Source organism: Mobula birostris, chromosome 18, assembly GCF_030028105.1.
Source record: "Mobula birostris isolate sMobBir1 chromosome 18, sMobBir1.hap1, whole genome shotgun sequence".
NCBI classification, from domain to species: domain Eukaryota; kingdom Metazoa; phylum Chordata; class Chondrichthyes; order Myliobatiformes; family Myliobatidae; genus Mobula; species Mobula birostris.
This window is the reverse complement of record NC_092387.1, coordinates 67,827,164-67,844,284: the sequence shown is the minus strand read 5'-3', so window position 1 is coordinate 67,844,284 and position 17,121 is coordinate 67,827,164. Positions and strand designations below refer to the sequence as shown.

Sequence of the window (17,121 nt, the reverse complement as noted above, 5' to 3'; positions counted from 1 at the left end):
ACTCTCAGCCAGGCTATTCAGTCAACATTTCCCAAAACTACAGCCTTCACCAGCAAGTATCAAAGCAGTAGGTATACAGTAACACCCCTCCCTCAGGCCCCCTTCAAGCCACACACCATCCTCAAACAGATGGATTTTCAGTTCAGAGTCTGGTCCACAGCATCTTCTCGTATTACAGTATGGAAATGGGAAATACAGTGGATTCCGGTTAATTGGGCAACCGCTTATTTGGGATAACTCTTAAAGAACAAAAATAAATCGAGGATATTGCCAGGGCTCCTTCATTTATTTGGGTCACCATGCCACCTAATTGGGGCAGGAGACTGTTGCCATACAGATCTAATGCGCTGTGCTGCGTGCTTAGAGCCAAGGTTTTAAATAGTGTCAGTTGCATGTATTTGTGTTCAAAAAGGCAGTGATTTTCATAACTGATAGTTTGTGAGAAATAAGCAGTAAGGTAATTCAGAACTGTGCTCACTGCGGTTATAAGCATGCAGGCTGGAAGATGCCAGAAACAAATAGGAGTATAAATGAAACAGTTTCACTATTTTAACAAGTTAGGAAGCTGAGGATTTGGAGGATGCAATCATTGACAGCACTGTATGAGGGCAGTTGACTATCTGTACTAGGTGCCTGCACTGCATTTTTTCATGACACACTCGGGATGATTCCTCTGTCGATAACTATAAGGAACTAATATACAGTTTTATAATACTGCAGTATTGGTAATTTGATCTGTATTTTATTTAAATACATAATTTGTCACTCAGTTTGTATCTTATACCTTTTCAATTATTTCCATCAAACTTCAACTAATTTGGGCAGCCACTTAACTGGGCCAAAATACTTTGTCCCAGTGTATCCCAATTAACCAGAATCCAATGTAAATGCAGTCCTTGTCAGCAAGGCCCAGAGGCTTTTGACTTTCCCAAAGAAGAGGGGCTTGCTTCTCAGTAAGTTGCTTCATTGGCTGAACCTGCACTGGCTTAAATAGGACAGGATAGCTGAATGCTCCTCTTGCACGATGTGGGAAGGCAGGGAGACCTCCAGTGTCCCTGATGACTACAATTGCAAGAAGTGCATCCAGCTTCTAGCAATCTACATTAAGGAGATGGAGCTGGAACTGGATAAACTCCGGATCATTCAGGAAGCTGAGGGGGTGACAGATAGGACATATAAAGAGATAGTTACACCTCTCAAAGGGAAGAAGGTTTCAGGAGCAACCCTGTGGTCATCCCCCTCAATAACAGATATTTCACTTTGGATATTGTTGGGAGTGTTGACCAAACAAAGGAAAGTCACAGTAGTCGGATCTCTGGCTCTGCGACTCAGTGGGAAGGGGGGAGAAGAGGCACTCTGTGGTAATAGGTGGTCTGTTAGTTAGGGGAACAGACAGGAGGTTCTGTGGGCGAGAACAAGATTCCTGGATGGTATGTTGCATCCCGGGTGCCAGGGTCTAGGATATCTCCAATCAAGTCCTCAGCATTCTTAAGTGAGAGAGTGAACAACCAGAAGTCGAGGTCCATGTGGGTACTAATGATGAGTGATGAGGTTCTGCATAGGACACTCAGGAAGTTAAGTGCTAAGTTAAAGGGCAGACCTCCAGGGTTGTGATCTCAGGATTTCTACTCATGCCATGTGCTACTGAGGCCAGAACTAGGAAGGTTCTATGGTTTAATACATGGCTAAGGAGTTGGCGTAGGACAGAGGGCATAAGATTATTGGATCATTGGACTCTCTTCCAGCGAAGGTGGGACCTATACAGATGGTATGGTTTGCACCTGAAATGGAGGGGGACTAATATCATAGTGGGAAGGTGTGTTAATACTGCACTGTGGGGATTAAACTAGAGTTGCAGGGAATCAGAGTAACAGTTGGTGGAGAGGTTGTGGAGGCAGATGTTGGTAAGACCTCAGGCAAAGTTAGGAATCAAAAGCTTGAGTATGGTGCGAATAGTGTCCTGACTTGCCTATATTTCAATGCACGAAGTATCGTAGCAAAGGTGGATAATAGTGCTGAAGATGAGGTAGCTGGTTTACAAACAGAGGCAATGTGTGGACAGGAGAGGCTGTTGATAGGGCAAAATTGCAGTCAACAGGATGAGTTGCAACGTAAAAGGCAGACAAAATCGAAAAGGGTGAATACAGACTGAAAGTGTTAGATTTGAATGCGTCGAGTATACGGAATAAGGTAAATGAACTTGTAGCACATTTGCAGATTGCCATGTATGATGTTGTCAGCGTCACTGAATCATAGTTGAAAGAAGATTATAGCAAGGAGCTTAATGTTCAAGGATACATATTTTACCAAAAGGTCAGGCAGGAAGGCAGAGGGGATGGTGTTACTCTACTGCTAAAAAAAATGAAATGAAGTCATCAGAAAGAGGTGGGAGAGGGTCCATAAGACCATAAGATACAGGAGCAGAAATAGGCCATTCTGCCCATTGAGTCTACTCCGCCATTCCATCATGGCTGATCTTGGATCGTACACATACACCTTCCTTCTCGCCATATCCTTTGATGCCCTGACCAATCAGAACACTATCAATTTTTGCTTTAAAAGTATCCACAGACTTGGTCTCCACCGCAGTCTGTGGCAGAGCATTCCACAAATTCACTATTCTCTGGCTAAAAAAGTTCCTCCTTACCTCTGTTCTAAAAGGTTGCCCCTCAATTTTGAGGCTGTGTCTTCTAGTTCTGGATACCCCCACCATAGGAAACATCCTCTCCACATTCACCCTATCTAGTCCCTTCAACATTCGGTAGCTTTCAATGAAATCCCCATGCATTCTTCTAAACTCCAGTGAGTACAGGCCTAAAGCTGCCAAATACTCATAAGTTAACCCCTTCATTCCCGGAATCATCCTTGTGAACCTTCTCTGGACTCTTTCCACTAACAAGACATCCCTTTTGAGACATGGGGCCCAAAACTGTTGACAATACTCCAAGCAACACACATCAAAGTTGCTGGTGAACGCAGCAGGCCAAGCAGCATCTGTAGGAAGAGGTGCAGTCGACGTTTCAGGCCGAGACCCTTCGTCCTGACGAAGGGTCTCAGCCTGAAACGTCGACTGCACCTCTTCCTACAGATGCTGCTTGGCCTGCTGCATTCACCAGCAACTTTGATGTGTGTTGCTTGAATTTCCAGCATCTGCAGAATTCCTGTTGTTTGACAATACTCCAAGTGCGGCTTCACTAGTGTCTTATAAAGCTTCAGCATTATCTCCTTGCCTTTCTATTCTACTTCCCTTGAAATAAATGCCAACATTGCATTTGCCTTCTTCATCACAGACTCAATCTGCAAATTAACCTTCTGGGAGTCTTGCATGAGGACCCCTAAGTCCCTCTGCACCTCTAATGTTTAAATTTTCTCCCCATTTAGATAATCCATCTGCCACTTTTTTGCCCATCCTTCCAACTTGTCTGTCCTGCTGCAATCGCATTGCTTCCTCAGCACAACTTAGCGCTCCACCTATCTTCGTAACATCAGCAAGCTTTGCCACAAAACCATCAATTCCATTATCTAAACTATTGGTAAGACCTCAGACAAAGTTAGGACAAAGGGGAGGAGGAGAAGATGGCAGCGCGACGCAGCGCACAACGGCCACTCCAGTGATTGATATCTGTTATCTGTCAAGTAGGGTGCCGTGCACAATCCTCATCTGATGGAGACAGACGTGAGAGCACAGAGGAACATCTGGAGAAACTTCTGAAATGCCTTCCTTGCTGCCGCTGCTACTGTGTGATCCAGAATTTCCAGAGGAGAAGGCCCCGAGTCCTTGGCTTTGCTTGTTGCTCAGCAGCCGGGGCGGGGTTGAAGCACTCGGCAGAGATGGTGCTCAGTGCTCAGTGTCGGAGGGCTGGTCGGAGGCTCGAAGTTTTCAGACGGACTCAGAGTTGGCTGTGGTCGGGTGCTTCCAATGCATCAGCAGTTGTCGGCGCCTGGAGGTTTATGGCAGGGAGAGTTTCTCCCTTTTGCCACCTGCTATCGGGACTATCGGGAGTCGATCGGAACTTTGAAACTTTTTTTTACCATGCCCATGCTCTGCTCTTTATCAAATTATGGTATTGCTTTGCACTGCTGTAACTATATGTTATAATTATGTGGTCCTGTCAGTGTTAGTCTTTGGTTTGCCCTGCTTTTTTTGTGATATCACTCTGGAGGAACATTGTATCATTTCTTAATGCATGCATTTCTAAATGACAATAAATGAGGATTGCGTGTCCTCATAATCTAATCTAATCTATTGACAAACAATGTGAAAAGTAGCGGTCCCAATACTGACCCCTGAGGAACACCACTAGTCACTGGCAGCCAACCAGAAAAGTACCCCTTTATTCCAATAGATACCTGCTGCCTATAAGCCATTCTTCTATCCATGCCAGTATCTTTCCTGTAACACCATAGGATAGTTATCTCATGTGTGGCACATTATCAAATGCCTTCGGAAAATCCAAGTAAATGACATCCACTGCCTCTCCTTTGTTCACCCTGCTTGTTACTTCCTCAAAGAATTCTAACAGATTTGTCAGGCAAGATTTCCCTTTGCAGAAACCATGCTGACTTTGACTTATTTTATCATTAGACTCCATGTACCCCAAAACCTCATCCTTAATATTCGACTCCAACATTTTTCCAAACACTGAGGTTAGGCTTACTAGTCTATAGTTTCCTTTCTTTTGCCCCAGAAGGTGTTGAATATTGTGGACAGAGCTAAGGAACTGCAGGGGTAAAAAGAAGTTGTATATAGACCCCCAAACAGAAGTAAGGATGTGCTCTACAAATTATGGTGGGAGATAGAAAATGCATTCCAAAGGGGAATGTTACAATAGTCATGAGGAATTTCAAGACGCAAATAGATCAGGAACATCAGGTTGGTGCTGAATGCCAGGAGGGGGACTTTCTAGACTGCCTATGAGATGGCTTTTTAAAGCAGCTTGTGGTTGAGCCCACTATTGATCAGCTATTCAGGATTGGGTGCTGTGCAATGAACCAGAATTGATTAGAGAGCTCAAGGTAAAAAAAAATCCTTAGAGGCAAGTGATCATAATACAATCGAATACACCCTGAAATTTTTGAAGGAGAAGCTGAAGTCAGATGTATCAGTATTACAGTGGAGTAAAGGGAATTACAGAGGAATGAGAAAGGAGTTGGCCAGAATTGATTGGAAAAGAACACTGGCAGGGATGACAGCACAGCAGTTACACCTGGAATTTCTGAAAGCAATTCAGAAGGCACAGGATATGTACATCCCAAAGAGGAAGAAACTTTCTAAAGGCAAGATGACACAACTGTGGCTAACAAAAGAAGCCAAAGAGGGGGCATATAATAGAGCAAAATTACTGGGAACTTAGATGATTGGGAAGCTTTCGAAAACCAGATTCAATTTAAAAAGTAATTAAAAAGGTAAACACGGAATATGAAAGTACACTAGCCAATAGTATTAAAGAGGATATCAGAAGTTTCTTCAGATACATAAAGTGTAAAAGTAAGGGGAGAGTAGATATCAAACCGCTGGAAAAGAACTGGAGAGGTCGTAATGGAGAACAAGGAAATGGCAGATGAACTGAATCAGTATTTTGCATCACTGTGGAAGACACTAGCAGTATGGTGGAAGTTCCAGATGTCAGGGAGCATGAAGTGTGTGAAGTTACCATTACAAACAGAATGCTCTTGGGAAACAAAGGTCTGAAGGTAGGTATGTCACCTGGACCAAATGATGTACACCACAGGGTTCTGAAAGATGTGACTGAAGAGATTGTGGTGGCATTAGTAATGATCTTTTAAGAGTAGATTACATGGTCGGAACAACATTGTGGGCCAAAGGGCCTGTAATGTGCTGCAAATTTCTATGTTATGTTTCATATCACTAAATTCTGGAATGGTTCCTGAAGACTGGAAAATTGCAAATGTCACTCCACACTTCAAGAAGGGAGAGAGGCAGAAGAAAGGAAACTATAGACCAGGTAATGTGATCTCAGTGGTTGGGAAGATGTTGAGAGTCAATTATTAAATCTTATGAGGGGATTTTGTATAAAAGCTCTTAGGAGGCAATGATCATAATATGATTGAATTCATACTATAATTTGAGAGGGAGAAATACAAGTAATATGTATCAGTATCACAATGGAGTAGAGGGAATTACAGAGGTATGAGAGAGGAGCTTGCCCAGGTGGATTGGAGGACGATACTGGTGGGGATGATTGCAAAGCAGAGATGGCTGAAGTTTAGATGAATAGTTCACAAGGGCCAGGATGGATATGTCCCACAGAAGAATTTGTTCTCAAATGGCAGTGCAAGGCAACCATGGCTGACAAGGGAAGTTAAGGACTGCATAAAAGCCAAGGAAAGGTAGCAAAACTGAGTGAGAAGTTGAATGATTGGGAACCTTTTAAAATCCAACAAAAGGCAACTAAAAAAAAGCTATAAGAAGGGAAAAAATTAAGTATGAGGTCAAACTAGCCAATAATCTAAAGCAGGATACCAAAAGTTTTTTTAAATTATGTAAAGAGTAAAAGGGAGATGAGAGTTGATATTGGACCACTGGAAAATGATGCTGATGAGGTAGTAATGGGGGACAAAGAAATGGCAGATGAAATTAATTGGAATTTGCATCGTTCTTCACTAGCAGTGTGCCAGAGGTTTGTGGGTGTCAGGGAGCAGGAATGAGTGCCTTTGCTATTACAAAGGAAAAAGTGTGAGGCAAACTCAAAGGTCTTAAGGTGGACCAGATGGACTACATACCAGAGCCCTGACAGAGGTTGTTGAAGAGATAATGGATGCATTGCTCATGACCTTTCAAGAATCACTTGATTCTAGCATGGACTCAAAGGACAGGAAGATGGCAACGGAGGTAAGGAGGAATTTTTTAATCAGAGAGTAGTGAATATGTGTAATGCTCTGCCACAGACTGCGGTGGAGACCAAGTCCATGGATACATTTAAGGTGAAAGTTGATCATTTTCTGATCAGTTACGGCATCAAAAGATATGGCGCGAAGGCATGTGCATGGGGTTGAGTGAGATCCAGGATCAGCCATGATGGAATGGCACAGGAGACTTGATGGGCTGAATGTCCTAATTCTGCTCCTATGTCTTATGGTCTTATGGTTTCCTCAAAGGAAAATCTTGCCTGACAAATCTTTTGGAATTCTTTGAAGAAATAACAAGCAGGTTAGATAAAGGAGAATCAGTTGATGTGGTGTACTTGGATTTTCAGAAGCCTTTGACAAAGTCTTTGAGATGTGAAGCTGCTTAACAAGCTACAGGCCCATGCTATTACAGGAAACATTCTAGCATGGATAAAGCAGTGGCTGATTGGCAGGAAGCAAAGACTGGGAATAAAGGGAGCCTTTGCTGGTTCACTACCAGTGACTAGTGGTGTTCCACAGAGGTCTATTTTGGGACCGATTCTTTTTACGTTATATGTCAATGATGTAGATGACGGAATTGATGGATTTGTTGTGAAGTTTACAGATGATATGAAGATAGGTGGTGGGGAAGGCTGTTTTGAGGAAGTATTGAGGCTACAGGAAGACAGACAGATTAGGAGAATGGGCAAAGAAATGGCAGGTAGAATACATGGTCATGCACTTTGGTAGAAGAAATGAAAGGGTAGATTATTTTCTAAATGGAGAGAAAATACAAAAAAAACTGAGGCACCAAGTGACTTGGGAGTCCTTGTGCAGGATACCCTAAAGGTTAATTTGCAGGTTGAGTCTGTGTTGAGGAAGGCAAATGCAATGTTAGCATTATTTCAAGAGAACTAGAATATTAAAGCAAGGATGTAGCACTGAGACTTTATAAAGCACTGGTGAGGTCTCACTTGGAGTATTGTGAGCAGTTTTGGGCCCCTTATCTAAGAAAGGATGTGCTGAAACTGGAGAGGGTTCAAAGGAGGTTCATGAAAATGATTCCAGGATTGAATGGCTTGTCAAATGAAGAGCATCTGATGGCTTTCGGCCTGTATTCACTAGAATTCAGAAGAATGAGGGGGGACTTTATTGAAGCCTATCAAATGGTGAAAGGACTTGATGGAGTGGGTGTGGAGAGGATGTTTCCTATGGTGGGAGAGTCTAAGACCAGAGGACACAGCCTCAGAATAGAGGGGCATCCTTTTAGAGTGGAGATGAGGAGATATTTCTTTAGCCAGTGAGTAGTGTATCTGTGGAATTTTTTGCCACTGACAGCTGTGGAGGCCAAATCTTTATTTATATTTAAGGGAGAGGCTGATACAGTCTTGATTGGTCAGGAAATGAAAGGACACAGGGAGAAGGCAGGAGATTGGGGCTGAGAGGAAAATTGGAGCAGCCATGATGAAATCATGGAGACGACTCAATGGGCCAAATGGCCTAATTCTGCTCCTATATCATATGGTCTTATATATCCACAGGAACACAATGGATTCAGTGTTGAAAACTCAAGGCTCTAAACCTGTGCGCTGTATTGTTGCCTTGCACTGGACTGCTACCATAAAACAGCGTGCCATGGTAGGGATGTGGTTAGCGAGATAATTTTACAGCTCAGGGTCTTGGAGCTCAGAGTTAAATTCCAGTGCTGTCTGCAAGGAATTTGTATGTTCTCCCATAACAATATGGGTTTCATCCAGGTTTTCCAGTTTCCTCCCACGTTCCAAGGATGTACTGGTTAGGAGGTTAATTGGTCATTATAAGTTGTCCCCGATTAGGTTAGGGTTAAATAAGTAGGTGAGTTGCTGGGTAGCATTGCTCCTTGGGCCAGAAGGGCCTGTTCAATGCTGCATCTCTAAATAAATAAATAACAAATTTTACATCATGTCAGATGGTGATAATAAACTTAATTCTGATTCTGATTCCGCTTCTCAGAAGTTCAAAAGATATTGAGAAGTAAATAAGTAATTTCCTTCAAGTCACATGCTATTGCAATATGGAGTCAACTTCCTGATAATTCATCGGTGTTGCACCAATATCCTGGGCATGTCCACCTCAGCACATCACCAACCTCTCGCTAGAGATGGAAAACAGGTTCCAGCAATGCCAATGTTAACTAAAATCCTAGACCATCGAACTAAGAACCCCTGTGAAGTAGAGAGCAATTTTATGCAGCTGCGCAAGATTTAGGATCCAAAAGCCCCGACATACAGAAAACAGCACAATTATATTATTAACACAAGAGATTCTGCAGACGTTGGAAATCCAGAACAACACACAATTATATAGTACCAATGTTTTCATGTGGAGAGATATCTAGCTTTTATATTTTCCATCAGCATATACTAATTGAGTCAATCACATGTCCAACACCCCAAAAGGAAAGACAATGAAGGGTCCAACGTTTGGACTGCAGTGCCTGACACAGCTTCTTACCTGCTTTGGAGAAGTTCCACAAAGTGTTTGAGAAGCAGAAGGTCAAGTTTCTCAGGTGCATGCAACCAAATCTGAAAAATAAAAAACATCTTTCCATTAATAAAGATGAGAAACCAGTTCACTACACAGTCAGCAAGTCTTCTGAAAGTGCTTGATGGCCCATCAGTAAAGGTAGTCATAGTCATCGTCATAGTCATACTTTATTGATCCCGAGGGAAATTGGGTTTCGTTACAGTTGCACCAACCAAGAATAGAGTATAGATATAGCAATATAAAACCATAAGTAATTAAATAATAGTTTGTAAATTATGCCAGGAAATAAGTCCAGGACCAGCCTATTGGCTCAGGGTGTCTGACCCTCCAAGGGAGGAGTTGTAAAGTTTGATGGCCACAGGCAGGAACTTAGGTATTTAGGTAATATCCATTGCAAATGCCAATTTCACCCTCACAAAGGATCATATCACATTGGACCAGACTGGCTTCAGACAGCACCCAGCACCTACTGACACTCCGTTCCAAAATGCAAAGTGCTAAACACCACTGAGCTGGACACAAAGGTTTGGCTAGAGGCTGGGCTGTGGCCAGCTTCATGCCAAGGGTCTACCCCCAGCATGCTCTGATAGATTTTGATAAGCAGCAAGGATGGGGTGGCACATTGCCAAATGGAAAACAGTTTTCATTCTGTATTCTAGTTCCTAGCAGTCGGAGATCGAAAGCTATTAACATTTCACCTGTCTTGGTATCATTACACTGGCTGCCTGTGTCCTTTAGGATCAATTTTCAAATACTTTTAATTGTATATAAAGGTCTAAATAATCCAGCTCCTCCATATAGTTTGGGGTGTCTATCCCTTTACATCCCTAATCGTAATCTCAGATCCATGAATACTGGTTTGCTTAGTTTTCCTAGAGCTGAACATATAAGAACTGGCGATGTGACCTTTTGCTCTTATGCACCAAATACCTGGAACACTCCACTGACTGAAGTACGTCAGTCTAGTCATGTGGAATGTTAAACTCTACTATCAACCTACTTTTTTAATTTGGTCTACTTACAGGGTTACTTCATGCCTGTCATAGTTGATTATATTTAACTAATTCGATATATTCAATTAATTTTGTTCTATATAATGTTTATCTTTACTTGTGCCTTTTAATTTTGTCTTGTACGTCTACTGATTATTTTTACTATCTACCAGGTGTGATTGATAAGTTTATGGCCTAAGGTAGAAGGAGTCAATTTTAGAAAACCTAGCACATTTATTTTTCAACATAGTCCCCTCCTACATTTACACACTTAGTCCAGCAGTCATGGAGCATACAGATCTTGGACCTCCAGAAAGTGTCCATAGCAGGGGTGATTGATAAGTTTGTGGCCTAAGGTAGAAGGAGATGAGTAATACAGCTCTCGTTACATGCAGAAGCAATTCAACTCTTTGAGTGATTATGCAGAAAGTTTGAAGTTAATAACTCATCAGTGATGATTGATAAGTATGTGGCCTAAGGTAGAAGGAGATGAGTTATGTATGTAAAGCACTTTGAATCTGCACCTTTATGTATGAAAGGTGCTATGTAAATAGTTATTATTATTATAAATGAAGTCAATCATCGAATCCAATGAAATTATTATTAAAAATTGTTAGTTACAAAAACAAAAAAGACTGAAAACAAATGACATTAAACTAAAACAGAATAATGAAAAAAGAAATGTATCCTTTAAAAGGCTGAGCAAGCAAGGGCTTTTCTCTTTTAAAGAGGGATTAAAGATAAAGATTTTAAAGTTAGGTTTATTTGTCACATGTACATACAGTGAAATCTATCTCTATTTCATCAATAACCAATGCATTCCGAGGAGCGTGCCATGGTGACATAGCCGTTTTCACCAAGCTTTGACAGCTCGGAATGTTCCAGAGTTCCAGAGTTCGGAGCTCAGTTCCGGCGCTGTCTGTCAGGAGTCTGCACGTTGTCCCTGTGAACCACGCGGGTTTCCTCCGGGTGCTCCGGTTTCCTCCCACAGTCCAAAAAGACATACTGCTTGGTAGGTTAATTGTTCATTGTAAATTGTCCCATGATTAGACTAGGGTTAAATCGGTGGTTTGCTAGGTGGTGAGGCTTTCTGGGCCAGAAAGACTAGTTCCGTGCTGTATCTCTAAATAAATAAATAAGTATATCGTGCTGGGGGCAGCCCGCAAATGTCGGCTCACTTCTGGCGCCAACATACCATGCCCACAACTCACTAACCCTAATGCGTACATCTTTAGAACGTGAGAAGAAACCAACACGGTCACCATGAGAACATACAAACTCCTTACCGAAAGCGGCGGGAATCGAATTTCGATCAGTGATCACAGGCACTGTAAAGCAATTATGCTAACTGCTACACTACCCTGCTGTGCTTCTTTGGAGCAAAGGAGAATGAGAGGTGACTTGTTGGAGGTCTATAAGGTGATAAGAGGCAGAGAAAGAGTGGACAGTAGCACCTTTCTCCCAGAGTGGCAATGGTTAATCTGAGAGAACATAATTCTAAGTGTGATTGGAGAAAAGTATACAGGGGATGTCAGAGAGTAGTGGGTGCAAGGCATGCACCTCCAAGGGTGGTGGGAGAGCCAGATACAGTAGGGACATTTTAAAAACTCTTAGAAAGGCACACAGATGATAGAAAAGTGGAGGGTTATGTGGGAGGGAAGGGTTAGATTGATGTTAGAATAGATTAAAAGTTTACCACAACATTATGAGCTGAAGGGCCTGTACTGTGCTATAATGTTCTATCTTCTATGTTAACAACTATTTGTAATTTACCAGTATTATTTTTCCAATGCTCTTATCTCCATTGACTGGGCAGTTAATGTAGCTGTGGACATGTACATCAAGGTGAAGTAAGTACCTGTCTCAATCTGAAATCTATGCTGAGCTAGATGAATCAAGCAAAGACACCACATCAGCGCAAAGCTATTAAAGCTTTGGGCATCAGAGTTCAGAGTTCAATTCCAGCATCCTCTGTAAGGAGTTGCTGTACATCCTCCCCGTGGAATGCGTGCGTTTCCTCTGAGTGCTCCAGTTTCCTCCCACAGTCCAAAGACATACCGGGTAGGAGGTTAATTAGTCATTGTAAACGGTCCCATGATTAGTTTAGGGTTAAGTCAGGATGTCAGGACTTGTTGGGAAGGTGCAGTTCGAACAGCTGGAAGGGCCTATTCCATGCTGTATCTCTAAAAAAAAGTATTAAAAATAAAGTTTGGCAGTTTGGATGTGCTATAGCACCCCAGTGTTTCTGCAGTACATGTAGAATACAGGGATTAATTTGTGTACGCTGCCTGTGTATATGTGTGCCTGTATGTGTGTGTATATCTGCATGCATGGTTATGTGTATGTGAGCATGTGTTTGCAGACTCCCAGTCACAAACCGAATTATTCCATGTTACAATGGTTACAATGGTTTTTAACTCCGCCATGGTCAGCCCCAAGCCCGGCTGCGAAAGGAGCAGGGATAGTTGTGAGGCTAGCAACCCCATCCCATAAAAACTCAGAGCTGCAGCAACACGAGCAGAAGCTCCAAAGACCTCATCCCTGAGAGAGAAAGAATCTTCATCTGGAAGATGTTTGAAGTTGAAAGCAGAAGCCACAAGGCCAGTCAATCTACTATCTGCCCAAGAGAGAGGACTCAGGCGAGCTGCTGATGGCGGCCTAGGCCCCAGCAGGGGTGGTAGGCTTAAGAAGAAAATGACAATGGCTTTTAACTGCAGTCTGTTACAGATTTAAAGACAAGCCTTGGATAACATTATCTTCAAAGTCCATTTACCTCAAAATTACAAAGCAGGTCTCTGAAAGCGCTCAGGTTCTGGACTGTTGAGCTTCCTTGGCCCAGCTCGACCGTTCCAACTATGGTCAGCACAAGCTGAAAAATCATGGCATTTGACAACCGGGCCTTCTTTTTCAGCAGCAGAGCCAAGAGCTGTATGGAATTTGAAGAGTTAAATGTGATCATCATTGTATTGGAACAATTGACAATGAATTCAAATGAGTCAATTACTGTAAAAATAAAAACAAGAGTTTTTCATAAATGAAATATACTGTCTGTTCTTAATTCAAACTATTTGAACTTTCATCTTTCTATTTATGGACCAGTTTCCTGTTTTTTGGTTTGGTTATGTTTAGAAGGTTGGCAAGGAGTGACCTCATTGAAAATTAGTGAATATTGAAAGGCCTAGATAAGAGTGGATGTGGAGAGGATGTTTCCTATAGTGGGAGAGTCTAGGACCCTGCCTCAGTATACAAGGATGTCCCTTTAGAATAGAGATGAGGAATTTCTTTAGCCAGAGGGTGGTGAATCTGTGGAATTCATTGCCACAAGTCGCTGTGGAGGCCAGGTCATTCAGTATATTTAAAGCAGAAGTTGATAGGTTCTTGATTAGTCACAGTGTCAAAGAGAGAAGGCAGGAGAATGAAGCTGAGAGGGAAGTTTAAGTTTAAATTCAAGTTTGTTGTCATCTGATTGTACATATGTACAACCAAACACTCCTCGTATGTTAACCCTTTCATTCCCGGTATCATTCTCATGAACCTGCTCAGGACTCTCTCCAATACCAGCACATATTTTCCCAGATAAGAGGATCAAAACTGCTCACAGTACTCCAAGTGCAGTCTGACCAATGCCTTATAAAGTCTCAGCATCACACTTTATATTTGAGTGCTCATGAAATAAATGCTAACATTGTACTTGCCTTCCTTATCACTGACTCAAACCGCAGGTTAACCTTTAGGGAATCCTGCATGAGGGTTGCCAAGTTCCTTTGCACCTCTGATTTCTGAATTTGCTCCCCATTTAAGAAATAGTCTACACCTTCATTCCTTCTTCCCTATGCTGTATTTCATCTGCCCTTTCTTTGCCCATTCTCCTAATTCTCGTAAGTCCTTCTGCAGACTCCCTGCTTCCTCAACAGTACCTGCCCTTCCACTTATTTTCATTTCGTCCACAAACTTCAAAGGTTCAAAGATTCAGTTTAGTATCAATGTATACAACCCCGAACCTCTTGGCCAAACAGCCATCTTTGTGTTAAGGGCCAACTTTGCCAGCAGATTTAGAGCTGCTGTCTCATTCACACTCTGCCTCTTGGAAAATAGTCAATGTTGTTGAAGTGATCTGTCCCCTGACAACCACAGAGGGTGGGAGTGAAGTGGGGAGGCGGGGGGGGGGGCTTTTCACGGAGGGCAGCAATGGTGGTGGTGGTGGCGGCAAGGAGAGGAACACGATCATACAAGCAGTGACCAGAATAATGAAAAGTAAATGTACCTTTTGAAAGACTGAGAGGCATGGGGGGCATGCTATGTTGGCACTGGAATGTATGGTGGCACATGCTGACTGCCCCCAGCATATCCTTAGACGTTAACACAAACAACACATTTCACTCTACGTGTGATAAATTAATCTGAATGTATGGGCAGGAGGTGTGGTCTGAGAGTGGAGATGTCATGTAGCAGCCTGATCAGACCCCTGTGAGAAGCTGCAGTACTGTGGTCACAGATCGAGGTCTGGGGACTGAACGTTCTCTGTCCGGAAACCTACGTATGTGATGAGATTATTAATAGACTAAAATGTCTGCAGGGGATTGATGAAAGTGTGATATCCCAATGTTATACAGCTTGTGTCTGAGGTGTTTCCTGTTGAACTGGAAGTTACAACAGAGGTTGTAAGTCATGACCTTTTCATCCAATTTCTGCTGGCAACTATATTCTGGGCACAGCACACACTGGTATGATGGAGATATGATATCCTCATTACAAGTCAAGAAATTGGTATAACTTCACCCGACACTGAACTTCGACAGGAAGTGGGAAAGAACACTTCGAAGAAAATGAAGAAAATAATAATTTATACACACATTTGCATAAAAATGTAGGCATCAATGGGTCTAGTCTCTCAACAAAGATCCTTGTCAATCCTTCCTTGATTTGACTTTCATTGTGTGTCACCAATATCCACTATAGGTTATGCAAATAATTTGACTACATTATATTTATAAGATTATTGTTCAAAATCAACTGATAAACTTAGATCATCATTGACTTTCAGAAATGTTCTAAACTTTGATGATCAAACATCCATGAGAAGATTTCAAGCTCTAGCATCCAATATAATCATTTCTAAATTGGTCACTTTACCCTGTAGCCTTTAATGCGTCGCATCTCTTGTTCGCACAATGTACTGCTGTTCAGAACAGAAATCAGAACTTTAATAGCTGCATACATTTCACCATCATCGGATGCCATGGCAACCAAGCCTAATATCACAGCGGGACCACCGAGGGATTGTAAACAGTTGGCAGCAGGATTGGAAATGAATGTTCTGACTCCTGAAAGATAAATCCAAACAGTTCAGTGCTCACACATCATGATCCTCAAACCAAAAGTTTAAACGCAACGATGTACAGAAGTGGAAAATAAATTCTGGAAAGCACTCAGCAGGTCAGGTAGCACCTGAAGAGGAAGAAACAGAAAACAATGCCTTTTCATTTTGAGATCCAGTTCAAGGTTACTGACAAGTCAGATGGTGGTTATCTTTTCACAAATGTGACTTGAATTATCTGCTTCATTTACAAGTTTCTAACGCTGACAATGCTTTACTTTCAAATCTTTTCAATTGATCTTCTCAAGGGCTTGGAATAGAATTTAAAGGGATTAAAATTCCTCTTTGTTCTCTAGTATAAAATGCATGTAGGAATCATAACATACGGAAAAAGGATATTTAGCTCAACTCTTCCAGACCAACCAAGGTGCCCACCTAAGCTACTCCCACTTGGCCCACATGCCTCAAAATCTTTCCTATCCCCTATATTTATCCAAATATATTTTAAATATTGTTACTGTACCAGCCTCAATTAATTTCTCTGGAGGCTTGTCCCATATATGCACCACCCTCTGTGTGAAGAAGTTGCCCCTCAGGTCCCTTTTAAATTGTTCCCCTCTCACCTTAAACCCAAGAACTCTAGTTTTTGGTTGTCTTTCCCTGGGCATATTCACCCTATCCATGCCCCTCATGACTTCATACACTTCTATAAGGTCAACCCTCAGACTCCTGCAGGAGTTCAGAATTTATAACTACACTCATTGCATAGAATTAGTACACAAGAACCTGAATCAGAATCAAGTTTAATATCACCAACATATGTCGTGAAATCTGTTGTCTTTGCAGCAGCAGCAACATGCAATACATAATAGAAAAATTGTGAATTGCAGTTACACTTTATATTTTATTGTCGCCAAACAATTGATACTAGAACATACAATCATCACAGCGATATTTGATTCTGCACTTCCCACTCCCTGGATTACAAATCGACAGTAAATATTAAAAATTTAAATTATAAATCATAAATAGAAAATAGAAAAATAGGAAGTAAGGTAGTGCAATAAAACCGAGAGGCAGGTCCGGATATTTGGAGGGTACGGCCCAGATCTGGGTCAGGATCCATTCAGCAGTCTTATCACAGTTGGAAAGAAGCTGTTCCCAAATCTGGCCGTACGAGTCTTCAAGCTCCTGAGCCTTCTCCCAGAGGGAAGAGGGATGAAAAGTGTGTTGGCTGGGTAAGTCGTGTCCTTGATTATCCTGACAGCACTGCTCCAACAGCGTGCAGTGTAAAATGAGTCCAAGGATGGAAGATTGGTTTGTGTGATGTGCTTTGCCGTGTTCACGATCTTCTGCAGCTTCTTTCGGTCTTGGACAGGACAACTTCTATACCAGGTTGTGATGCACCCTAGAAGAATGCTTTCTACAGTGCATCTA

General features: G+C 42.1%; 1 protein-coding gene across 5 annotated transcripts in view; it reads right to left on the bottom strand.

Annotated features, from left to right (window-relative positions):
* The window catches only part of wdfy4 (WDFY family member 4), a 358,785-nt gene that overhangs the window by 225,871 nt on the left and 115,793 nt on the right, over positions 1-17,121 (bottom strand). For all 5 annotated transcript variants that reach the window (XM_072282880.1, XM_072282882.1, XM_072282881.1 and 2 more), the window contains 3 exons: positions 15,501-15,691; positions 13,141-13,293; positions 9,343-9,413 (listed from right to left, as the gene is read on the bottom strand). In XM_072282880.1, the coding sequence (XP_072138981.1) occupies positions 9,343-9,413; positions 13,141-13,293; positions 15,501-15,691 (415 nt within the window). The remainder of the gene's footprint in view (positions 1-9,342; positions 9,414-13,140; positions 13,294-15,500; positions 15,692-17,121) is intronic.